Source organism: Malaclemys terrapin, chromosome 2 (assembly GCF_027887155.1).
Source record: "Malaclemys terrapin pileata isolate rMalTer1 chromosome 2, rMalTer1.hap1, whole genome shotgun sequence".
NCBI classification, from domain to species: Eukaryota; Metazoa; Chordata; order Testudines; family Emydidae; genus Malaclemys; species Malaclemys terrapin.
In genome coordinates, this window is record NC_071506.1 from 200,705,217 (window position 1) to 200,732,207 (window position 26,991).

The following is a 26,991-nucleotide window of genomic DNA, read 5'->3' on the forward strand; positions in this document are numbered from 1 at the left end:
CTGGCTTTAGGCCGATTCCCCGGAATCAGGCCCTGCGCCTAAGAAGGCCCTGCTCCGTAGGCACCTTTTTAATTTTTTTTTACTCACCCGGCGGTGGTCCGCTCCGGGTCTTCAGTGGCACTTTGGCGGCAGGGTATCCGCTCCGGGTCTTCGGCGGCATTTCGGCAGCAGGGGGTCCTTCAATGCTGCGGAAGACCCGGAGCCGAGTGAAGGACCCCCTGCCGCCGAAGTGCCACCAAAGACCCGGACCGCTGCCGGGTATTCAAATCAGGCCCCGAGGTCCTAAAGCCAGCCCTGGCTATGTGTATTACTTCTGCAGCACTCCTACCAGTTTGGGGCAGCGAGAGATTGGGATTACTGCATGGCAGTATCCATCATAATTCACTAGGCTCCTGGGCTAGCCCCTCAGTGGCATGGCTTTAAGAAGATTTCAGCCTTATGTAGTGCCTCCAAAGAGTCTGAGTTTCTTTTCTGATCTCTTACCTGCACCAGCTTTTTACCGGTGGAATTCACATGGTTTAAATGGAATTACTGTTCATGCTTATCACTGTGAGATCAGAATCAAGCACTAATTGTTTAAGCAAGTCAACAGACTAAAATAATCTAGAACTATTTACTGATTGGAGTTTCATGGACTCTAACCCAGCTCAAACTGAGAATATCAGGAACATTCAAAGCTCACTCATTCACACACACAAACTTTGCAAAGAAAATAAGCGAGACTAATGCTCCCAGTTTCCCGTTTTGCTTTTGAATGACTCCATTACTAAAGGAAAGGTTTATGTTAGGGAAGTTAGATTAATCTTTAATAGTTGTCAAGTTTTATAAACACACAAATCAATCTATTAGTAGCCTAGCCAAAGGTTATGGTGGCCTCATTTACTTGCTTAGCTGGGTTTCTGTTCTTTCTCTTTCAATACTGGTGCAGACAATTAACTTGTTCAGTCATTTGGGTTTGCAGAATCGACAAGCCGAAAGCCTTATCACTGTTGTTGCATACAGCAGACATCAGTCATCCAGCCAAGGCCTGGGACCTTCATCATCGCTGGACCATGTCCTTGCTAGAGGAGTTCTTCAGACAGGTAGCCTTGGGACTTTACAAAATTATTTTGTAGTTTTGCTGACAGAATGAGAGATGGAGTGGGCGGGCTTGGGATGGGAGAGGGAGAATGAATCCTATAAGTCAACATCTTCTTTCACTTATATTTTTCATAGGGAAGATGCCCACTGTAGCAGCAAAGTAGATACAATTTTTCTTTCGTCTGACTTCAGTGCGATTCCACTGCTATGTCTGATTGTAAGCTAGTGTCTGATATGTTGTCCTTATCAATATATTGGAAATTCTCAATCTTTCAGACATCCAGCAAAACTATACCTAGAACCCCTAATGAGAACGTGTATTTCTAATGACCAAAAGGCAGAATAACTAACATAGTACCCAGCTTGCCAACCATTGAAGATCTTCAGGAATTGGGTGCACCTAAGTGAAAGCACTCAGCATTAGGTCCAGACTATCATTTCTTTCAATAATGAGTCTTCCTATTTCTCTTTGCCTGACTCTGCTGCCACTTCAAAACTCCATTTTGATTTCTACTTTGCTATGAAGTCATGGAAACCAATAAAGCTCAGTACATTGTAGATTACAGAGCTGGACATATATCATCATAAATGGTGAAAATTATGTTGCGCTTTCTGTAGACATGTGGACTGGTCTAACCTATAGCTCTCGCAGGGCCTCCTGTTGCCAGAACCACAAATCCAGACACATGATTGATTCCTGTGTGATACTCATAAGATTCTCCAACTGGCCCTAAGAGGGGTTGGGTTTTTTGTTTTAAGTACAATAAAAGTTTTTTTTTAATTTATTTTTAATAGCAAAAAAAACTTTTTAAAAGATATTGCTGGTCAAAAAAAGAAGAAAAATCATAAACATTTTATTGACCTTTTCCCCCTCTTCAACTTCAAAATTTTTTAATATTTCCAAATGTTGACTAGCTCCATAGATGGTTGAAACATAGGGAGAAAAAAATCAGTGAAAATGCCATTGAAGTTTATTATTATTTTATCTTAATTTCAAAATATGGACAACATTTTGAAATTTAAAAAAATTCTACCATAAGAACATAAGAATGTCTCTACTGGGTCAAACAAATGGTCCATATAACCCAGTATCCTGTCTCTGACAGTGTCCAGTTGGGAATTGGTCCTGCTTTGAGCAGGGGGTTAGACTAGATGACCTCCTGAGGTCCCTTCCAACCCTGATATTCTATGATTCTATGCTTCTGGCAGTTGGAGGTTTAGGGACCCCCTGAACATGGGGTTGTGTCCCTGCCCATCCTGGCTAATAGCCATTGATGGACCTATCCTCCATGAACTTATCTAATTCTTTTTTGAACCCAGTTATAGTTCTGGCCATCACAACATCCCCTGGCAATGAGCTCCACAGGTTGACTGTGTGTTGTGTGAAGAAGTACTTCTTTTAGTTTATTTTTAAACCTGCTGCCTATTAATTTCATTGGGTGATCCCTGGGTTGTGTGTTATGTGAAGGGGTAAATAACACTTCCCTAATCACTTTCTCCATACCATTCATGATTTTATAGACCACTGTCATATTCCCTGTTAGTCATCTCTTTACTAAGCTGAAGAGTTCCAGTCTTTTAAATCTCTCCTTGTATGGAAGCTGTTCTATATCCCTAATCATTTCTGTTGCCAATCTCTACACCTTTTCCAATTCTAATATATCTTTTTTGAGATGGGGCAACCAGAACTGCACACAGTATTCAAGATGTGGGCGTACCATGGATTTATATAGCAGCATTATGATATTTTCTGTTTTATTTTCTATCCCTTTTCTAATGATTCCTAATATTCTGTTAGTTTTTTTTGACTGCTGTTGCACACTGAGTGGATGTTTTCGGAGAACTTCCACGATGACTCCAAGATCTCTTACTGAGTGGTAACAGCTAATTTAGACCCCATCATTTTGTATGTATCATTGGGATTATTTTTTCCAAGGTGTATTACTTTGCACTTATCAACACTGAATTTCATCTGCCATTTTGTTGCTCAGTCATCCACTTTAGTGAGATCACTTTGTAGTTCTTTTCAGTCTTTTTTATGAAAAGCCTCAAATGTAAACAAAGTGTGGTAATCCTAATTTAACAAGGATACTACCACCTTGGTCTGGAACCATTAGAGTGATTTACTTTTCAAGAGATGGTGATATACGTGCTAAGAAAAATGTCACTTCACATCTTTATGCTTTTCCAAGACAGAAGGTGGGTGGAGGGATAGCTCAGTGGTTTGAGTTCAATCCTTGAGGGGGCCATGAGTTCAATCCTTGAGGGAGCCATTTAGGGATCTAGGGCAAAAAAAAAAAAAGTTGGGGCTTGGCCCTGCTTTGAGCAGGGGGTTGGACTAGATGATCTCCTGGGGTTCTTTCCAACCCTGATATTCTATGATACACTTTGCAGAATAGTCACCTATTGAGTACATATAAGATCACCAAAGAACTGGTGACTACACAGACTCAAGAATACACAGGGCCCAAAGGGATACAATAAAGGAAGAGCGTTGTTACTTATTTATTATTGCACCCAAAGACCCCAATTGTGATTGAGGCACCATTTAACCTGGCTATGTACAAACACAGAAAAGAAACATCCAGGACTTCTCATGCCCACAGTTGATTTCTACGGTAGTTTAAATTGCTGTAGTATATTTTGGCTCCCAGTCACAACCATGTGGAACATTGTCACCGTGCTCAACAAAGTTAGAGCGGGATGTTGATTTAAAGCATTGACACTAGCATATTTCACAAGCTATTTTAAATCTGATTGATGTATGTTATCTCATGTAAATTATTGTCCTCTCTGGTCACAGTTGTCTGTTTCAGAGTGAAACAAATTAAAGGGTGTTTTGAGCAAATGCATTTTGAATGCACACAGTGAAAAGGGTTGGCACAGAAGGGATTTAAACACTTGATCTCCTGCATAATTGTGTGATGACAGGGGAGGGCATGCAATTCTGGTAGCTGGAAAATGTGTCCAGGTTTCTGAGTTTCAGCATTTCTTTTGGGCCCTACCACCTGTAGCACACTGAGGGTCTCAGTATTTTACTGGGGGGTGGGGGAGGGGAGGGAAGGGCGGATCTGAAGTGGTGAGATCCACCCTGTGCAGATACAAATGCATATAAAGAAATACAAATAGAACTCAAACCCTGGAGGAAGAGTCCTGACACTAATACTTTCTGGTGGTGGACTTACTCTAATAATAGAGTTCCGTTACCTGCTGGTTTCACATGAGAAGTGCTGTATAGAATCCTCTTGGGTTTTCAAGGTGTTCCACAGAAACAACCAAAAGGCAAAGAATGCTTTGCAATCAAGATTTACCTGAGTAGATGTTTTAGAAATAGGATTATGTGGTTTATATTTAGTGGTAGATGTAAATTGTATTAGAGAAACGGGAGCTGCCTCCTTCAAAGTAGGGTGGGGGAGCATGCAGAATACAGTGGGTGCCGTTGCTGCAAGAGGAAGTTGGCCTGTAGTTGAACAGTGAGGTGATAACTGTCCACAAGAAGCTCTTAAAGAAAAGGATTTGGATGCCCAGAATAAACAAAGTTATCCTTTAAAAAGCTGAGTCTTGCAATTAAGGGTGTAACATGAGCGTCAATTAAAAAAAGAGAGAGGCCCTTCCAGTGTCCAGTGCTGTTACAGATGTTAAGCGACTCTTGTTGTATTCTAATATGCTCTCAATTTTGTTTCTCCAGGGTGACAAAGAAGCAGAACTAGGGCTTCCTTTCTCCCCACTGTGTGACCGCAAGTCCACTATGGTAGCTCAGTCTCAGATAGGTATGTCATTTCAATGTACTTCACTTAGGACGCAAAGCAGCAATTTAAAGGGAAAAAAAATATTCTCCCCCCAACGGGAATAAGATCATTCTGGGCTCTCATCACTTTGAATTGGTTTAGAAGTGGGGGGGAGGAGAAACCGCACTGGCGTTATTGTCCCTAAAGGGATGATTCTAAGATGAACAGCTATCACATTTAGTTGATTTATGAGAGTTGTACTAAAGGGGAACTGAGTTAACGCAAATGCTACTGCTGGACCAACCACTATGCATGGCTGTATGGCAGCTGCTCCTGGGTTCCTGAACACTGCAGAAGACACTTGAAGCGGGGATCCTGGCTTCAATACATGTTACTTTAGTTTTTGACTAAAGTCATTGTTTTGCTCATTTAACTGATTCCCTAACCTTCTAACCCACCAGCACTGTTCCAACTTCTCCAGTCAGCAAGCATCACCCCCAACCTTATACTGGGTCCAGCCACTGCTTCTTGCCCCCATCTTCCCATCCCCATCCAGCAAGGGAGGTGGGAGCCTGCAGTGAACCAAAACAGTGCTTCCTTTTCCACCTCCTACTCCTGCAGGAGAAACTGTGAATGGGGTTTGGGGAGAATGATCCCGAAGTTGTTGAGCAGCATGGAAATGGGAAGGGGGCAATAAATCTGTAACACTGGAGGGGCAAGGAAGAGGGGAGAAGCAGCCTAGAGATGTGCAGGAGTTTGGGGACAAGAGAAGATACCGGGAGTTGTGGAGACGGGTTTCTGAGGTTGAATGGGGGATATGAAGGAACGAGAGGAACAAGGGGCAGGGGAAATGGAAAGAGAAAGGTACTGGTGGGTGGAAGGGACAGCAGGAGTAACTGAGAAAACACTGGGTATGTTTATATTGCAATGTAAGCCCAGGGTTTGAACTCAGGCTCAAGCCTAACCCCGCTTCCATCTACACACAAATCCCACTAACCCAGGGCTTGGATCTAGGGTACCAGGAACTCACAGAGGGGGAGAGTCTAAGCCTGAGTCAAGCCGGGACCCAGAGTTCTAGCTCTACGGATTTGCAGTGTATATGCGGCCCCACTGGACTCGGGTTCTTGGAGTCCATCAGAAGTATCCCACAGTTCTACAGCCTGACTTTCTTTGACCTCTGGAGAGTCAAGTTTTATGCACAGTCAAGTTTTCCGTCACTGCACCAGGAACAAAGGACTAAAGCACCCACATTTTGGGCAGGTGTTAGGAAGTCTGGGATATGGGTGGTTTGACTCTGGCCTGCTTAATGCAATGTACAATGTACATGCTAGAAGCCTCAGGTTGGGACCCAAGGTTCAACAATCCCTATCCTGGGGTTGCAGATGAACATAGATGCTCAAGCCATAGGTTGACAAACCGAGGGTATGCTAACTTGCGTTGTACTAACCCTGGGCTTACATTGCAGCGTAGATACACCTACTGACACTAAAAATGTGGCGGAGGGAGAAAGTTTTAAAGAAAGGTGTGGGGGAGGAGGGGAGTGACTTTGTTTTTTCCTCCAAACATTTTATAACCAAGCTGAAAAAAGTGTAAAAGGATGAAATTTCACAGCTGTCCCCAGCACGGTCATGGGATGAATGGAAACCCAGATCCAAACATCCCTGAACTTTGGAGAAGTTCAGATCCGTATCTGTGGTTTAGGGCTATCCCTAGTTTAGCTGTTTTCTCACATTCCCTTTCAGACTGTCATGTAAAGCTTCAGAGCCAGAAACCTCCTCAGAGTCCCAGTTCTTGGGATACTTCCATCCCTAATTTTCCAGTCTCCAGAGGTTCAGACAGTTCAGGTTATCATCTGTACTAATAGGCTCTTATTCAAATCATGTCTGGTCACCTAACCTTTTCATGTTAATCCCTCTCTACCTGCAACACAGAGTTTTACCTGGGAAAGTGGATACACCCACAAGAGATAACTTAGAGAATTTTTTCACTTCAAGGTCCCGGAAACAAAGACAAGGTTTTCATCTCGAGGCCAAAAGACCAAAAACGTCAAGACACTTGACCACAGCCTTGGATAGACCAAGAGACTACCTACACTTGACCAGAGCTCGGAGAGCCGAGTACTACACTACTACTAAGGGCAAAATGGCTCCATAGGCACCCCAGACATGCTGGAGGGGGATCAGGCAGGGACTGGAAAATACAGGGAGGGGAGCTGCAGCTCAACTAGAATCCCTGTTGGGGACCCGCAGGCAGTGCATGGCTGCTGCACTTCTCTGGAAGGGGGTACAACAATGTTCCCCACTCCCAGCTCTCCTGGCTGGTGTGGAGCTAAGGCCTCACCTGCCACACACCCCATTTCAGGCCCTTTGCTTCTACAGAAGCTCTAGGAGGGAGCAGGGGCCATGCTCCAAGGAGTTCTTCCCAGCTTCTGTGCAGGGCACAAGCCTGTGTGAAGAAGCTGCTTGTACCTCTCTCCTCTTTTATATTTCATGCACAGGTCGGCCAGAATTTGTCTTTAAATAAAAAGACCATTATGACCGCCTCCAGTGTGCAAATCATTGCAGAATTAATGGTGAATTAAACCATTATCCAAACAATTACAGCTTAAGAAACAGGCACTCAATCAATAAGCAAAGAGAGATTTATTTAGTTCTGTGTTATTTATCATTACATTTAATTTGTGCAGTTAACTGTATCCAATTGGCATTAACAGGCACATTCTCTCTAGAAGTCTTGTCCTCTAACATTATAAAGTTTTCATTACAGTCTGCTCAACATATGGGCAATAACTTGACATCTTCAGTGTCTCCTTCATTAAATCAAAAACTCTTACCTTTCCCCAATATGTGTTGAGGTAAGATTCCTCTCAAAGTCCTAGGCCAGATTCTTAGGGAAATATCCAGCTCCTATTCATTTGCTTATCTGATTGATAGCTTTTAACAAATAGTGCCACTGAGTGGTAATTACTAAGTTTCTTTGCAGAAGTAAGTACCTCATGAATTCCAAATTGTACTATTATCTACAGCATGCAGCCCTCATTTTCAACAAATGAAAGGAATGTCATTTGTGAGATAAGTTTGTGTTCTCAAGTATCAGAGGGGTAGCCGTGTTAGTCTGGATCTGTAAAAAGCAACAAAGAGTCCGGTGGCACCTTATAAACTAACAGACGTATTGGAGCATAAGCTTTCGTGGGTGAATACCCACTTCATCAGACGTTTTGGGTTCTCAGTCCACTTTGTAGTGGGGACATAGAGTTTCTGGGCTATCTCAACAGCTTGTTTACAGTATCAGGCGAGACAGAACTAAATCACCTCTCAAGGTTCCCTCCTGGTCAGAGTTAAGGCCGTGTTCTATTTTGCTGCTGTACGAAAGGTCATCGTTAGAGCTGGGCAAAGAAAGGTAATTCCTTTTCGCAAGGGATATCAATATTTCAAAACCTGGTTTTGTTCCAATTTGGAATAAAATCCAAATATTTTGAAATTCTCTGGAAAAAGGAAAGAAGCCCCAACTTACAGACAATCTGCTTGTTGGATTGTCCCAGAATCATAGACCCCAGAAGCCCTGAGGTCCCTGACTCTGGGGCAGTCTGTACAGTGAGCTGCTGAGGAGCCAAATGAGTGGAAACCAGGTAAGGTTCCATCAGAACTTTGTTAAAATCAGCCCATCGCTGTGAAATGTTTTAATTTTGACAAATTGGCAGATTCCGATGAGAAAATGTTTTGTCAGAAGTTTTTCAGCCAGCTCTAGTTGTTGTGGAAGCACAGACCACAGCAGGTGAGCATGCTTGATGACCAGAAATGCAAAGAGAGGGTTTCTTAGCATGTATTGTTTCTACAGAAATTAAACAATTTAACAAGAAAATTTTCTTTAAAAGGAAGAGAACAAAAGAGACACATTCTTTCACCTGCCACTTCATTTTGTAAAGAAAATGTTGGGAACAAGTCCAATCGGAGACGATTCACATCTTAAAATCAGGCCTTTGGTCAAGTGGAGCGGAGCGGGGGAACCCAGCAAATTGCAAAGAATTACCAGGCCAACGTTTTTATTTCTCAACAGGAGAATTAAACTATTTGAAGCCCCTTTCTTTCTATCCAAGGCAGCAGGAAGCTTTGTTTGACTGGAAACGGGCCTTTGTTGTCATCACTGTCTCTTGCAGCTGATTAATGTTGCAAGAGCCTTTTATTTTTGTCCTTTGGCTTGCTGGAAAGAAAATGATGGCTTCAGAAGATATAGGACAAAAGCTAATGATTAAATGAGGTTGTTCCTGAATGGCAGTCTCTCAAGAAATTATTCCCTAACTAGCATGATCTAGGTGTCCTTTTTAACATGGAATGAAAATAAACTCTAGGCCAGTGGTTTTCAACCTTTTTTTTTTCATTTGCAGACCCCTAAAAACTTCGAATGGAGGTGCAGACCCCTTTGGAAATCTTAGACAAAGTCCGCAGGTCTGCGGACCACAGGTCAAAAACCACTGTTCTATGGTGATGTCAATCTTTTGTGGAACCCTTTGACATAGTTTGATCACAAGTAGAAAACCACTGCTTTTGGAAGTTGGCCTTGGGACCCTCATCTCAGCGTGTAAAGATGAGGAGTAAGATAATCCTCAGGCAAAAACTATGTTAAGGTGGAGAGTATGTATCAGTAATTTAGAATAAAATACATTAGAGGGTGTTGTAAAGTATCCCCAGACCAGGCATTGTAAACCCCAAGAAATCCAGAGTTCAGGTTAAATTTAATAATAAATCCAAATGTGTTACAGTATGGAAATGTACAGTTAGGGCTCCCAAACAACCTTAACTCTGCTGAACAGTGACAATATGAGGGGGAAATAAAGTTGAAAAATCTGTCTTTAAAAATCAGTGGGTCTAATCTGTGACCACAAACACTAAAGTACCTTAGTGACCATATGGTTATTGTATGGTGTCATACAGAGCAGGGCTACAGGTGGCTGAAATATGGTGTATAAGTGCGCACATTGGCAGACCCAGAACGTCTCCACAACCTCAACGCTCTGGGTGGATCCATCCCTGTTGCTTGCACAAAGAGCTGACTTGCAGGAAGATGTACTATGCTGTTTCCTCCCAGTCCTACCCCTTGTACACAAGCCAGTAGAGGGAAAGATTTAGTTCTGTATTTTTCCCTTCTTCTCCTGATTTAAAAATAATATATGAATTTGTTAAAAATTAAATGAATAGAATCTGAATATGTTTGACCCTCAATGAGTACAAGCGGGGCAAACCTTCAAATGAGAATATTCACAAAAACCCACTGATACTTCATAGCTCCATGACACTTGGAATAGATACCCAGAGAAGTCTATCATTATTACTATTCTTTTATTTTTCTGTTTCCAGAAATTTCATCCTTCAAGCTCGGTCTCATCCAACTGTCCCGAGAATTTGGCTTAGATACTCAAAAAACTCATGCAGAACAAGTTCTGTTGCATGTGTTTATATTCTGAATTTCCACCTTTTCTTTCCAACATTTAAGGAGCTACCATTGCATGCAAAATATCAGCGTACGGGTCAGGATTAATACATAGTATCATTCTTCCTTGTCCTTTTTTGAATTCCTCTTTCAACATGTAATTCTTTTCATCCACTGTGCTATTACACTAGATAATTCACAGGCAATGGCAAAACATAAATACTTACCTCTTCTGTTTACGTCCACTGTGTTTTCATTCAGGTTTTATTGATTTCATTGTGGAGCCCACTTTTACTGTGCTGACAGACATGACAGAGAAGATTGTAACACCACTAATTGATGAAGCCTCCCGCTCTGGTATAACTGGATTTAGACGTTCCAGGTGAGTACCTATATTTGCTTTGGGGCATGAGTGTTGTCTCTGCTTTTAGGGCTCACTTCTCTGTTTTGGACTCATTGGGTATTAGCAAAGACCTCCCATTGGTTCTGTCTGTCCTGGTTTCTACCTGAAGAGAAATATGGTTGGGAAGTGTAATAGAAATGGATTGACCATGAAGTACAATCAGACCTGGTTAATTATTGCTTGATTTATGCATATATTCACATCAGAATTCATTGGAATTTGGATGTAAAGAGTCTCACTTTCATTTAACCTGACCTTCTGCCATAAGAGCTATCAAGGAACCATTTTGAGTTATTAGGGTTTCTCCTGTGCAGGTCCCGGGATAATTCCAGCACAATTGTAGGTTGAATATTAAAAAGGCTTGAATGGGGACTAATCTGGTTGCCTGTATGCTATTCACCATTATCTGAATAGTCAGAATAATAGATATTAGAGAGAGAAAAGACTTATTTGGTCACTTAGCCCCTCTCTTTGTCAGTGCAGGGTTGTTCCAGACATTGTAGATTCTCCATTGATTTGTACATGTCTCCAGCAATGGAGTTTCAACCTCTTCTCTTGGGAGATGATTCAGGAGTCTAAGTCACCATTAGGAAATATATCCTGATTATCAAACTGAATTTTTCTTGTCTTCCTTTCCTCCTACTTATTATCCCTTATGCCACACTCACTAATTTGTTTCCATCCTTGGTGTTTTACACTAAACAGATACTTAAAGACACTGGATCAAACCAACATTCCATATTTGAATGTCTCTTAAATCCAGGGCAGTTCAGAATCTGAAGCTGGATTCCATGACCTGTGTTTCTATAATCTAAACCACCAGAAACTGAATCCTAAATGTCCTTGAAGTTTGGGGAAGGGGGTTGGAACTGAAACTAAAATTTTGCAGCTCAACCAATGACTTTTGGACAAGCTACACCTCTACCCCTATATAACACTGTCCTCGGGACCCAAAAAATCTTACCGTGTTATAGGTGAAACCGTGTTATAGTGAACTTGCTTTGATCCGCCAGAGTGCGCAGCCCCCCCCCCCCCCCCCGGAGCACTGCTTTACCGCGTTATATCCGAATTCGTGTTGTATCGGGTTGCGTTATATCGGGGTAGAGGTGTATAAAGCCCTTTATCAGTTAGTCATCTCCCTTCCACCCCCAGATCTTAGTTATTGCTGTCAACAATTGTTTAGGAACTTAAGTTTTCCACATGCATTAGTCCTTCTGGATCCTTAATTATATTTGTAGCTCTTTAGGTTCCTTCCAAATTTGTTTGCATCTGAACTTGATTTTAAACATATGTAAAATTCACTGAAGCTGCAGACAGTGCCAGAAACTACAAGAAGTTCTAGTTCAGTGCTCTAGAACTAAGAGCCAATACAGACTACTGTCCAGAGATGATGAGGTGGGACAGTCCTCTAGCCCACCATTGATCAGGGGCCTTTAGAAAGGTGAGATAGGGCATAAGTAGTGCCTCAGGCACTTCAGAGTAGGTTCAAGAGACATTTAGTAATTTTTCAGGTGCTGCCATAAAAAGGTTATAGAGCCAGCATCTTATATAGTATTTCCATCTATCCAGGAAGGGAACAGAGTTGCAGGGCACTAGTTCCTATTTGTGTAAGGGCAAAATGTGTCATATTTTTAATGATTGGAATTTAGTTATGCAAGACTTTTTTGATGTGCAGTTTCACACAAATTTCCATTTTAATAATGAAAACTTTGCAAAGTGAGAATGGGAACTTTCACACAACTCTAATAGCATTAGGCAACATATATGGGTATTACCGGTGTTGAGCTCATTGAAGTTCACAATGTTGGCTATTAATAGACTCAGAGCCGATTTCTCATCTCACACTGGTGTTAATTGGGAACAACTTCACTGTATTGACAGAGTTGCACTAGTGTAAATCACATTGGAATTAGACTCACTGTTTCTTACAATGCTCCAGATTGTCTCATCAATTCTAAAGTAGATCTCCCCAATGTTCTCATGATATGGTTCTTCCAACACAAGCATAGGAACAGAGGGAAGAAATTTAAGTTTTGGATACTGGCTTTTGCTGATTGACTGCATAGTACTTTATGGTTAGGGTCTGTTTCACTCCATAGCTGTATTTAAGTGTATGAAGTGCTGATTCCTATCACATTGTGTGATCTTGTCTCCCAGTTTGAATAGCATTAGCCCCTCAGAAGTTAAAAGATCAAGTGTCAAGAGCACTGGGTCAGAAGGAAGTGCCTCACTCAACTGTTCCATACTCACTGTGGATTTCAAATGTTTTAAAGCCACCTGGACCGAGGTGGTGCAGCAGAACCGGGAGAAATGGAAAGCAAAAGCAACCAAAGGTAACAGACGAGCCTCATAATAAAAGGCTGCAAGCTCTTTTACCTCCTCCTCCCCTTCAGGCTTTTTTTCTACGTAATTAGCCCTGAAGTACGCTCTGACTTCTCAAACCATCTGCCTCTAGAGGCCAGCAACTCTCACTGCACTTGGAGCCAGGAATACTCAACTGAAAGCCTTATACCTTTTTGTATACTGTGCACGTGGGTGTTGGAAGTGTGTATGTGTTGGGGGAAAGAGAGCAGTAGAGAAGATGATAGAAAGGGAATGGAAAGGGAAGTCAGTGGGCTTTGGATCAGGCCCCAAATGAAAGGAAGGATCTGACTTTTTGACAGCTTGTGAAATCTCTTTAGAGCTGTATGCCTGTTGCTCAGATCCTTGATTAACTGAGACAGTATATTTTATATAGTTTGATTTTATTACCTTATTTTTTTCTTGTATGGCAGTAGTATTGTACAGTACTGTATATGGGCCCTATCCTACAAACACTTACTTGCCAGCCATGGGGCTTAATACCATAAAGACTCCCATTCACTAGAGCTCAGAACTACTCATACACCCAGCAGTAAATGTTTGCAAGATCAAACTCTATGTCGCTGTAGGGCAAGATACATTTCTCTGTGGCAGGGACTCCTTTCTTCTTCTGTGTTTGTATAGTGCCCAGCACAATGAAGCCTCAATCTTGACTGTGACCTTTAGGAGCTACTTTGATATCCATTATTATTAATAATAATCTCTTAGACGTGAGGAATGGAGATGGGTGCAAGTTCTTTAACCAAACTGATTTGGACTTGGCTTGAGGCATAGTGGAAGACTTGGCTCAGTTTTTATATTAACTGAAGCAGATTGTTCAGCCTCAATTATAAACTCTCTTTAGGAGGCAGAAGGGGACAAGTCTGTTAACCAAATACAATTTTCCTTGAGGTTAAAACATACCATACAAAGTATCAACCCCTTTTATGCTTCTCTTTCCAACAAAAAACAGTCCATTTATTTGCCAATTGATTTCAGATAGGTCTTACTTTTTAAATTGGTGTTTACTTGTTTCATCTGTTCTTTTTTGGATCAAAAAGATCTGATGAAAACAAATGAAAGTTTACCAAATGACTATAGTCATTAACATGGCCAGATGGTTTTTGGTATATGACTGTTGAATGTATGTGGCCAATCTATTTTGCTTTAACACGTGACTGCTGTTCATGAGATTGTCATCATTATAGTATATACTGTTTGTTTATCTAAAGTGCACACCCACACTATCTAAATCCTGTATGCAGGGGAGACCATCAGGGAACTTAATAATACATACTTTACAGATAGCCTACAGACAAATGCATAAGATAGACCCCAATGGGTCCTGGGGATTCAACTTTGTTTTCTACCCATTTGCAGTGAGTGTTTTGAGCAAGGATTTTTACTGAAACATACATAGGAAGTCACATGATTCAAATGGACACGTGCACCATTAGTTAGGTTCTGGTTTGTCTCTGCTCATCAGTTTTTAAATCTTCATACATTTCTGGGTGTGTTTAGTAATAACCACATTTATATAAAACTTTTCATTCTAAAGACCTTTACAAACACAGGACTTGTCACTGGATTGGCTGTGCAATGGGATCTAGAAAGTGAGGCACTGGACTGGGAATTCGGAGACCTGGGTTCTATTCCCGGTTCTGCCACTGGCCTGTTTTTTTACCTTGGGCACATCATTTTACCTCTATATGCCTCTGTTTCCTGACACTTATCTATTTATCTGATAAGCTCTTTGGATGGAGACCATTGCTCAGTATGTTTGTAGAGGGCCTGCCACAATGGAACTTCAGTCTCTGTTGAGGCCTCTAGACATAATTACACTGCAAATACATTAAAAAAAAAACAATAATAATGTATAAAGTAATTAATAGGAATGCAGTCACAGTCAGGGTGTAGCACATAACAGCTATTTATTAGTGCACAGCAACATTACACAGCAATTTAGGATCAGAAGCAAAGAGGAAATTGATTTGTACCATTTCTGTAGAATACTGTAGTGTCTTTTGTAAGGATATTATCAATAGAAACTTGGTGTGGTGTTTTTATACTGAGTATAGTATTTTTGGAAAATGTCTTGGACTGTGTAGGCAAAATAAGTGAGTTTGTTGCTCAGCTCCTCCTACTTAAAAGCTCATTATTAAATAATTATAAGTTAAGAACCAGAATAAACATCTGCCCCAAGGTATAAAAGCACTGTATAGAGCAAGCATGTTGTGACACTAATTTTAATATCAGGCAAATTTCTAGTAGTATCATAATAAATCTCTATATGAATTAATGTTCCCTGCAGTTTTTAACTGAGTTTTGTCTATCTCCTGTGATTAGGTTGCAAAGTGTTAGCAAATTTTTCAGAGAGTCCAAAACCAGGGGAGGTATCTGGGAAGCCTTCACTGTATCATACCTCCTAAGGCATAATATCAGTGTGCATACTGAGCCATCTATGGAAACTAGATTATTGCAGAAATGATTAATAAAGTGTGGGAGGCTCATATCTAATTTAATTATATTTTCATGTGATCCATAATTTATTAATTTAAAAATTAATTAACTTTTGTCAGCTGCTGGCAAGGAAATACAGATTGATGCTTCTTATAAAAATGACATTTTTTCCCCTTCTGTTTTGTTCCTCTTTTTGGTAGATTTTCTGGAGAAAATTGCTCTGATTCAGTTGTCAAAATAATTTTTGTTACATGTGCGAAGATGTTTAATAAACACTTTGTAATTCGTACTCCCTTGCTTAGGGTCTGATCCTGCAAGATACAGAGCACCTTCTGCATAGATGTAGAGACTCTTCAACTCCCATTGACTGCAATTGGATTTAAACTGAAGATGCTTAGCACTTTGTAGGCGTTGTTCAGCAGTCCAAAGGAGCCATAGTTCTGTATTTTTGTGGTACTAGTCAGAATTAGCATAGTTTGAGAACTGCCTAAGAGACAGGAAAATGATATCACTGGTTCTAAGTATTTGCTGTCACAGCAGAACCCAAGGTTCAGTTTGCTGGACATGAACACAGACTACTTTTAAAAGAGGAAGTTACTGCTCTTTATTAACTTTCTTTTACATGCATAATCTGAAATACTGTTATTCTCAGGGCTGATTGTTTCCATGCTTAACTGCCCTTCCTGTACTTCCATTGTTTTAAAACTCATAAACAAGTCCCTATGGCCAAAACAGGTAGCCCAATGATAGAGGTACTCAGGCCTAAAGGTACACAATTCTGCTGACAGGCATCCTGTCCCTGGGAAAGAAAAAGACCAATAGTGGAGATGGCTGACTTAGTGGGAAGCTGAGGTAGGAAGAGGCCAGCTGAGTTCACAAGCTAAATATGAGTCAACAGTGTGATGCTGTTGCAAAAAAAGCAAACATGATTCTGGGATGTATTAACAGGTGTGTTGTGAGCAAGACACGAGAAGTCATTTTTCCACTCTACTCTGCTCTGGTTAGGCCTCAGCTGGAGTATTGTGTCCAGTTCCGGGCACCGCATTTTAAAAAAGATGTGGAGAAATTGGAAAGGGTCCAGAGAAGAGCAACAAGAATGATTAAAGGTCTTGAGAACATGACCTATGAAGGAAGGCTGAAAGAATTGGGTTTGTTTAGTTTGGAAAAGAGAAGACTGAGAGGGGACATGATAGCAGTTTTCAGGTATTTAAAAGGGTGTCATAAGGAGGAGGGAGAAAACTTGTTCACCTTAGCCTCTAAGGATAGAACAAGAAGCAATGGGTTTAAACTGCAGCAAGGGAGGTCTAGGTTGGACATTAGGAAAAAGTTCCTAACGGTCAGGGTGGTTAAACACTGGAATAAATTGCCTAGGGAGGTTGTGGAATCTCCATCTCTGGAGATATTTAAGAGTAGGTTAGATAAATGTCTATCAGAGATGGTCTAGACAGTATTTGGTCCTGCCATGCAGGCAGGGGACTGGACTCGATGACCTCTCGAGGTCCCTTCCAGTCCTAGAATCTATGAATCTATGAATTACATGGTCACGTTTCTTATGTGACATGCCCCCAATGGCAGATTTATGGGAGAGAGGATAAAGGGACTGAATTTATCTGCCTTTCACTTCCGCTTAGATCCACTGTTCTCTTTCTGACCTAAACTAGTTTCTGGTGTTCCTAGGCAAATTCCACCCCAGAGGTGGCTGCACATCTGTGGTGCATGTGTAGTCTGTATATCATTGCAATTTTGTGAAGCAATTTAGGATCATTCAGGATGGAGGGGCACTGTATACATGTAAAATATTAGTAGCCAGAGCATTAGACCAAAAGGAAAGGAAGGAAAACTTGGGGAAGAGTGAGAGGAAAAGAAGAGCGTAAGAAGCCAGCAGAGAGAGACTGAAATCCCCTTCCCTTTACATGGATGGCTGAACTGTTCTTCCCTTAATTTGCTTTTTAAAATACATAGTTATAAAATATTTGGGGTCCATATTTACAATTGCATTAGTGGTGGGGTTTTCAAAAGTGACAACAAATATTGACTTTAATAGGAATACAGCTAGGCCAATGCTGAGTGCCTTGCAGGTCTCACCCTAAATGTTTTGTTTTTGTGTCTTTTTTTTGTCATGTTAATTTCCACATTTATCTAAGTTAAGATCATTTGAGAGGACATGGCTGAAATTGGATTAAATGTGTGTGCGGTATCACTCTGGCAAAGCTGCTAATGGTCTTGATTTTCCCCCCCTTCGTTTTGGTTCTCCCTTTGCTGAGGATGCAGAAGAAAAAGCTAAGAAAGAAGCTGAGGAAAATGCTCATCAGGGACCAGAGGAAAAGAAAACAGAAGAAAACGAGGAGAAAAGTCCAGCCGAGGATACCACGACAGCCACGTCAGAAAACAGCAAAGAACCAAATCCTGGGGAAAGTAAGAGCACAGAATCTAGCAAAGGTCATGTAAATGGGACTCAGCAAAGTGGTGTGAACAAACTCGAAGCCTCTCATGGGAAAAAACAGTCTAGAGCGGACAAGGGCAGTGAGTCTCACCAAGCGACAGGAGAGGAGAAACAGCATGTCCAAAATGGTAAGTCCTTTCATTGTTTCATTAAGGGGTGAATCCAGTCCCAAGCCCAAATAACTCAGCGAGATATTGGGGAGATGTGTGAAGGAAGGAAAAGGGTCCTGGAGCAGTTCCATGCAGACTACTCTCGTTTAACAGTTGGCGTAGCCTCCATTGCCCTAGATTGCTTCCTTCACAGGGGGAAGTTTTCTTGGAACTCCTTGGAGCTGGACTCTACAAGTCCTGCATCAAAAATTACCCAATCCCTTGTATGCTCTAGCTCAGTGGTTCTCAACCAGGGGTCCGAGGCCCTCTAGGATGCCACGGGCAGGTTTCAGGGGGGTCCACCAAGCAGGGCCAGTGTTAGACTCTCTGGGGCCCAGGGCAGAAAGCCGAAGCCCCACCCCCTGGAGCTGAAGCCTGGGGTCCTGAGCCCCACAACTCAGGGCTGAAGCCAAAGCCTGAGCAACTTAGCTTTGTGGGGGCCCCTGTGGCGTGGGGCCCCAGACAATTGTCTTGCTTGCTACCCCCTAATGCGCTGGCCCTGGCTTTTATATGCAGAAAACTAGTTGTTGTGGCACAAGTGGGCTGCGGAGTTTATATAACATGTTGGGGGGCCTCAGAAATAAAAAGGTTGAGAACCCCTACTCTAGCTGCACCTTTGGCTGTAAAGGTGAGGTTTGCCTCCACATCAAAATGCAACTATCAGGTACACTGTGCGCTCTGGAAGCTGAAACAGATGGTATGGAGAAATCCTCAGCTTCATCGAGTGCATGCTTATTGTACTGAGGAAGAGGGAATCAAAGATAGCTCATGAACTGCTGCAGGGCTGGTTTCAGGTCCCTTTCCACTGCTCCAGTGATGCAGATGGACTTCAGGAGAAGCAAAGGATCTGGCCCTTTAGTTTTTGAGCTTTAAATTTACATATGACTGGTTTCCTTTGTTATGCTGTTCTTTATGAAAAATACAGGCCCTGTTTGCTGTATCCCCTCATTGAATCAGTGCTAGGTGCTGTACAAGCAGGAAGGAAGGAAGGCATGGTCCAGAACTTACAGCCTAGAAAGACAAATATAGAAAGAGTAGGGAAAAGAAAAGGAACATATCATGATAATAGCTGCAGCTAGTCAAATTCTCAGAAATTCAATCTTTTGGCAACATTTTTTGGTAGAAATATTGAATTGTTTTTTTAAAAATAGTACTTTTTTGGGACGTTTCATCCCATTTTTTTAAACCAGCTATAGACCTGGTTAAAAACATTTTTTTTGACCATCTCCCCCACATCTCCCCCAAGATGAGAAAGTTTTTTTCTGAAAATTACATTCCATTGTTTTGTATTTTTTTTTTAATTATCAGCTACATCATAAGGCTATTCTCAGTTGCCTCTGAGCTGTGCTATTTCTCTTAAAGGGGGATTTTCCAGAGCAAGAAATGCAGAGGGACAGGGCTTGAGCATGAATATGAGAGAATATATTCAGTAAGTTAGTTTGAACTAAGGGACAAACAAATCCCTGAATTGATATAACCTAAAATATTGTGTGTGAAATTAGTGGAGATCTTAAAAGTGTTCTAAGCATATTACCTTCTCATTTTATAAATATATGCCTGTTAACAAGGCAGAAATAGAGAAAACGACAATAAAGCCATGTACCACCACTCACCAACTGAGTCAATGTCGCTTAGCTAACTACTCCCAAACCACTCTCAATAACGCTCTCAGGAAAAGCCCAAGGATATGTTTACACTGCAGCTGGGAGCGGGCCTGGGTCTGAACACAGGTGGCCCATACGACTGCCTGTGCTGCAATGTCCACACTGCTATTTTTAGCATGCTTGCTCAAGCAGAGCTAGCGCGTGTCTGTCTGCCCAAGCCGGGATGCACGTTCCCAGCTGCAGTGTTGACATGCTCTGACTGAATAGATAGGCTTGCAGTGTGCCTTGAAAAGGAATCAAAATTCAGGCTAGAGTGAGTAAACAAACTCTAGCTAAGGGCCTTCCACTGAGAAAGCCCAGCCTGAGAATTACAAACCTAGGGACTGTCAGTTTAGGTAACTCAGCAGATCTTAACTTCCAGGACAGAGCACAAATATGACTTCAGTGGCTAGCTAGTGATGTTCTCCCCTTTTACCCCTCCCCCCTGCCCTCTACTTAGAGAGATCAGGAGCTGTTGATTAGCATAGAGCATGCCACATACACAGGGTGTGTGCATCTCACTTGGCAACCCACTCCACCTACAACTAAACTAGATATTCCTTTTACATATGTAGCTGTTATCCTTGGGAGAAATGTTGGGAGTAGAGTTGGAGCTTTCTACAATGCATAGGATTTTTCCTATGTTGTGGTTGAAAGCCCCCAACATTATTTGCATGCATGGGAATGAGCACAGAAAGGACATGTGAAATCCCATTAAACCGCACCAGATAAAGACACTTTACTGAAGCCTTCTGTTTTACATACTTCTCAAATGATATGGGGGTGACATGCACTTTATTGCTTTGGTAACTGCCTTTTGCTGCTCTCTCCCCCATTGGGTAATTCTGTAAGTGTCAAAAAATGCTTTAAAAGGATGATTTCTGAAAATTAGTATCTTGCTCAAGAAAAGAAATTGTGCTCTAATTTATTGGAAAAGACTTTTGAGTTATAATTACTGTAGGGCCTTTCAGACTCATGAAACATAACATCCGTCTCCTTGGGTTCAATACTGCTTCCTTTATGCTATGCCTATATGGTAATATTTTCTTGTAAAGTATTCTCCTGATTATCTTGATTGTTTGGTAATTCCTTTCAAGAAGATAATTATCATTACCATTCTGCAGTGATATGGTAGGCCAGCTATTATAATATTCATAACTTCCCCTTTTCATAATAAATTATATTCAGCGAAAGTTCAAAAATTGTCTCCTCACATTAGTTTGAAATCTGTGTCAGTCAGACCCTTGGTGGCTTCTCACAAAGCGAGCGCACGATGAAAGAATATTAATTTGGGCATTCATCATCCTTTCGTACACACAGTTGGGGCAAGTCATTTTTATTTTTCAGTGGGCAAGTAAAGTATCATTGGTTTCTCATTATCAATCATCATGATAAAGGGCATGTGAGTAGACATTTGTGTTTTGACTGGTAAATTTTAATGTCAATTTTGTGAGGGTGGTGCACATATCCATTGGAACCTGGGCATTCTTCTTTGATGACAGGTCCCAGTCTTGCAATGAGAAGGTCCCAGCCCTTCATTGAGCTCCACATAGGCAGACCCTGTCTTTCTCTCTCTCTCCTTCTCCCCCTCCATCTCCCCCCAAACCCCCATGGCCATTATTTATAAAACTTGGAAAGTTTAATCTCTGATGCCTCGATTCAGCCGCCCATCCCTCTTAATCAAAGTGCTCATCTTTAGGCATGAGCTTAGATCCTATTGACTTTAATGTGATGTAAGCATACATTTTAGTGCTTTGCTGAATAGGGATGGACTTAAGCACATGCTTAAATACTTTGTTGAACTGAGGCCTTAAGGAGGCAAAGAGATAAAGATTAAAGGGTTTAATATTCAAGAATGCAATGAACTGAGAAATCAAAAGTGATACTGTGGTTGGGGGGAGGGGAGAAACCTCAAATAAAGAATTATGGGCGTGATCCTTCAGTCACTGAGCAGTTGTGAGGGCATGCAACATCTTACAAGAAGAACCCTCATATTGTTGGGAGTTTCTGAAAGCAATGGCGATGGGGAACATGATTTTCAGAAGTACTGGAGACAGATGATTTTTCAGATTCTCGCTCTACATTTCCCAAACAAGTAATGCCCGCCTATTCATTAGTAGAGTAGATACTGTTAAAATCTTCTTGATATTTAACATAGTAGTTAACTGTATCATGATATAGGGGGGAGGGATAGCTCAGTGGTTTGAGCATTGGCTTGCTAAACCCAGGGTTGTGAGTTCAATCCTTGAGGGGGCCATTTAGGGATCTGGGGCAAAAATCTATCTGGGGATTTGTCCTGCTTTGAGTGGGGGGGTAGACAAGATGATCTCCTGAGGTCCCTTCCAACCCTGTATTCTATGATAGAAGGCTGGCCTCACTGTTGGGGTGCCTCCTCATGTCCATGTGTGTCATAGCCTCTCTGGCAGCCACTGCCAATGGCTGTTTTGGTCATTCAGTGGTCTACTTCTTCCTGTGAGTTGACCTTCCGGCCATGTCATCATTTAAGTCTAGCCCTTTTAGGCTTACAAGAAGTCCAACAAACCGATGTCCAAGACCTTGTATCAGATCTTCAGTCCCAACACTGGGCCATGTGGTTCTCAGGGCTCTTTGACATCCTTGTCCCCTTTTCCGGTCTCACACCACTCTGTCAGTGGCTGGTAGGGGAACCTGGGGCCTCTCAGTACACCAGGTGCCAGGCCAGAGACCATATAACTAGCAGCCAAGGTCTGCTCAGTCCAACTGCTTGCTGCTGCTTCCCTGTGCTTCTTCCTACCATGGCCTTTCTCAGACGTTCTCCCCACAGCCTCCCTAGGCTAACCCTTATTTCAGGGGCAGGTGTCCCACAGCTTTCCCTGAGAATCCCCCAACAAAATCCCAAACTGAAAATACTAACTTCTCAGGCTTGACCTTTCCTTTCTTTGTACACCTCCAGTCCCCCTGCTTTGTTCCTTAACTGAACACACCCCCGGGTTCTCCCCCTGGACGTCCAAATCCTCCCCTGCTTTCAGTGTGCACCTCCAGAGCCTGTGCCATACCTCTTCTGGCTTGCCAGCCTTCTCTACTCAGGCTAGGATCCTCAGGTTTACTCTCCCTCTGGGCTTTCTCCTCACAACCTCTCTAGTCCCAAAGAGAGGGATTGCAGAGTTCCTTCCTCTCCTCCTTGCAGCCAGCTCCTGCTCTCAACTTCCTCTGATTATAGTCCTCTCCCCAGCTGGGCTTCATCCACAGTTAAGCCCGGCCCTTGCCCCAAGGCAGCCAAGCCTGGTATGTTAATTGTCCTCTCCAATCATATTAACCCATTCAGAGCCTGTGTGGGGTACTCACCCTGTCACACATGGTATTTATGGGATCTGCCATTCTAAATACAATTAATATTGCGCTACAGTAAATCTACACAGTGTAAGTATCAAGATTTTAACTGCACCCACTGTGGACCGGATTGTGATTGGCCTTTAAATGGTTTGGCAAAGAGGAGCTAGAAGCTAAAGTGGCCTGCCCTGCTCCCGCATCATGCTACCGTCCACAATTGCAACCCTAGCACTCACTTTGGCTCTTCCACACTGGCTCCAGTAAGACACAGTTGAGCCCTGTGAGCCTGATCTAAAGCCCATTGAAATCAGTGGGGGTATATGTGTCTTTTTGTTGATTTCAGTGGGCTTTTGGCAGGGCCGTCCTTACCCATACGCAAAGTATGCAGCTGAGTGCTGCTCCAGCCCCTGCTCCGCCTCTTCTTCATGGCTCCCAGCCCCACCTCTTCCCAACCCTGCTCCGCCCCAACCCTGCCCCCACTCCCCTGTGGACTGCAGCAGGGGTCGGGTACGCTGCACTCACCAGTGGCAGTATGTGGAGCTACCCAGCCCCAGCGTGCTCTGCTCCGCCGGCTCCCAGCCATGCCTCCAGTGAGTGCTGGGGGGCGGTTTCCCCCTGCTCCCCCAAGGCTGGGAGCCAGGGGAGCAGGGTGGAGTGGGCTGGGGCTAGGTCACTCCACTTCCCGCTGCCCCGTGAGTGCGGGGTCGGCCTGGCTGCCCTGCAATCACTGGGCGGTAGGAAGTGGAGAGACCGGCTCCAACCTGCTTTGCCGGCTTGTGCTGGGTGGCAGTTTCCCCCCTGGCACTCCCACCCCCATGGAGGCCTGGGGCCCCACACAGCCTCCCCGCGGGGGGGGCTGCGTAGGGCACCAAAATGGCTAGGGATGGCCCTGGCTTTTGGATCAGGCTCTCTGTGTGTGTGTGTGTGTGTGTGTGTGTGTGTGTGTGTGTGTGTGTGTGTGTACACATAATGCTTGGAATGAGGATCACAGCTTGATATAGCCATAGAATATGAGTCTTCATTTCACAGTTCAAGAATATTTTTGTTTTTAACCTACCCTTCATCAGCACAGAGAAAGGCGCTTGTGATTTAAATGAAAAAAAAAATGAGGGTCTTTTGGCCTGGAATTAGTGCCAGACTGAGTGTTGATTGTGGAAGCTGGGAATATTTGTATTTTCTTTCTTCCACTGATGCATCTGAATAATTTGCTAAATTTGATCATCTGCAATGGGTTTCCCAGTCATTAATGTGATTTAGTGAAGTTCTGCTTTGCTGTCATTGTATTACTCTTGTAATAAGGATCTGTGGTTAATCCTGCTTTGACTGGGCTCCTGCGGGAGGTTTTGTTTGCTTGTTTTTGTTTTTAAACCCACTTTTAACCGAGGCTGGGCTCAGTTCACTTGCACCAGCAGAGTATTCTGCAGTGCCCAGGATTCACCTCCTGCGGGAGGATAGCTAGCGTTTGCTCGTCTTCTCTCCCATAGAGGTTCCAGCATGGGAGGACAGCTCTAAATCATAGCTTGTTCCATTGGAGTCCTGATGATGGAGGGTACTTGGGATGCACGGTTGGCACAGCAAGCCCATGCCTGGTGCCCCAAGAGATTGTATGATGTGATGCTTTCATCATTGTAAAGAGCCTGCAGCCTGAGGCCCTCTAATCTAGGACTAACAGATGGCCAGAGAAAGTCCCACTTTTCCATAAGTGGTGTTGTCAGCAGGGTGAAACCTTGTTATTGGTTCAGGAAAAACCCTACTCTGATTGATAGGTGTGAACTCACCCTTCAATTAACATAACTGTAAGGATAGGTTCCCACCCAAGACCAAAGGAGTATGTGAATCAACACAGGATCTTTTGCTGAATAATGTTTTTGATAGGGGCCTGTGTTGGAGGGAGGCGTCAGAACAGACAAAATACTTGATACACAGCTGGTGGGAGCAGCTGAAAGCACAGTGACTCTGGCTCTGGAAGAAATTTGAGGAGAAGTATTCGGGTTAGTGTTGCAGGCTGAAAGGAGTGTTCTTAGCGCTGTGAGCAAAAGAAGCTGTTTTCTGCTATTTGATTCCTTCTGTGTTCAGAGATGCAGGACTTTGCAGATTCTTTAAATTATAAACAGATCTGCATCAGAGAAATATTTGACTATCACCAGTTTCTACTCCCATGTGGGATGTCCCCAGGGCCTCAAGCTTTGACTAGATACTCAGATTGGAAAGGGGCAACACTGGTGGGATCCAGTTTCCAAGAAGAGAAATTGTGAGCCTGGTGTACCTGGTGAACCAAGATGAAACAAATAATGGAGATACTTGCCAAAAGCAAAAACAGACAGCAGGAATTAAAACAAGACCTAAAGAACAGGAGCTGGAGACTTTGCAACAGGAGTTCAGAGAAGACTTAAAACAAGTTATAAATCAGGAATTGGAGGTTTCCCAGAAAATGCCCAGTGAGAAATTGCATTCTGAGATAAGATCCTTGTTGGGACAGCAACTACAAAGTGCCTGGACAGATTGGGAAGCCCAACTGCAACACACCCAGACTGGCATGGTAAAATAGATTGGTAAGGTGGGCAACAGTCGGACTGCCATAGACCAGAAGTTTTTCCATGAATTAGAGGAGACAAACAGGTTTTGGTGGGTTTGGAACTGCTGAGATGAATTGCAGCAAGGATTCAAGAAGCTGAAAATTCAGTTCCAGAAGGAAATCAAAGGGTCACTGACCACAGTGGAAGGCAGCTGCCTGGATGAGGAATTGAGGCAGTCAGAGCTTGGGTGAGATATCCATCATCATTTCCTACCCTATTTGTAATCCACAGAGGCCCAGAGGGGAAAGGTTGGGCTGTCCCAGCTCAAATAATGCAAAAGCCCACTATTTCTGAGTAGAAAACTCCTTGGGAGGCTTATTTTGGCTCAATTCAACATTATAGCTCAAATAAATGGCTGGGATGGTGGCAGAAAGGTAGATTCTAGTAGCCAGCTTGAGTGGCCCAGCTCTTAGGGTACTGCACAACCTATCTCAGAAAACAGATTGAATTATCCAGACCTGCACAAGCCTTTGACATGCAGTTTAGAGCTAGCCATCAATCTGAGCTGGCATGGGGACAGCTAAGAGTTAGAAGGAAAGAGAAAGAAGAAACCTCACCTGAACTGGCAGAGGACCTGTGGACGCTCGTGTTCCTGGCATACCCAGGATAAATTGGCAATAGACCAGTTTGTAGATGCTCAGCTGGGCTTGGACTTGCAGATCAAAAGCAGCAAAAAGAGGCCAAAGACACTCAATAGTCTGTGGAATTTGCCACAGAACTTGAATCTTTCCTTGCAGCAGTGCACCAGAAGAGGAAGCAACCACTAATTGAGGAGGATGGAAGCTGATCTCTGTGAGGCCTGTAAGTAGAGATCTGTGTCTAATATGTCTGATGGAAGAGGGGATCCTAATCTGGTTCATGACCTTATTGAATGATTAGAACAAATGATAAATTCTCTTTGTAAAAAAAGGGAAACTGGCAATAATGCAAAAATTAAAGAAAACAGTCAAGTGCTGGTACTGTGAAGAAACTAGCCACAAAAAGGAGGATTGTAATAAATTTAAGGCAGGCCAAGACAGATTGTTGCAAGCATCTAGTGAAAGCCTCTCTCCCAGTTCAGAAAATGGAGGAATGTCCAACCTGAATGGGCAAAGTTTGGCAATACATGGATCGGCCCCACTGTTTTTGTTTAGATCTGGGCAGTTAAACAACAATAGTGGGGGTCTGGCTATTGAAGGAGTAATAGGAGCTGTGATGTGTACAGGAATAATTCACTTGGTCTCAAACACACAAGTTATTAAACCAGACACAAGTCTAGGCAATAGGGGATCCAAAACCGAACTGCCTAACTGGTCTCAAATGGAGACAGTGGCTGGGGCAAGGGCACCCAGCTGAAAACTGAGTTTGAAGATTAGAACTCTGGCATTTGAGCAAGAAGTCTGGGTGGCTGAAATAATGGATGAGTTATTAATTGGCTTGGATTTCATTTATGG

General features: G+C 42.8%; 1 protein-coding gene across 3 annotated transcripts in view; it reads left to right on the plus strand.

The window, feature by feature from the left end:
• The window catches only part of PDE1C (phosphodiesterase 1C), a 430,287-nt gene that overhangs the window by 348,403 nt on the left and 54,893 nt on the right, over nt 1-26,991 (plus strand). For all 3 annotated transcript variants that reach the window (XM_054019358.1, XM_054019359.1, XM_054019360.1), the window contains 5 exons: nt 962-1,082; nt 4,769-4,850; nt 10,497-10,617; nt 12,796-12,971; nt 17,710-18,009. In XM_054019358.1, the coding sequence (XP_053875333.1) occupies nt 962-1,082; nt 4,769-4,850; nt 10,497-10,617; nt 12,796-12,971; nt 17,710-18,009 (800 nt within the window). The remainder of the gene's footprint in view (nt 1-961; nt 1,083-4,768; nt 4,851-10,496; nt 10,618-12,795; nt 12,972-17,709; nt 18,010-26,991) is intronic.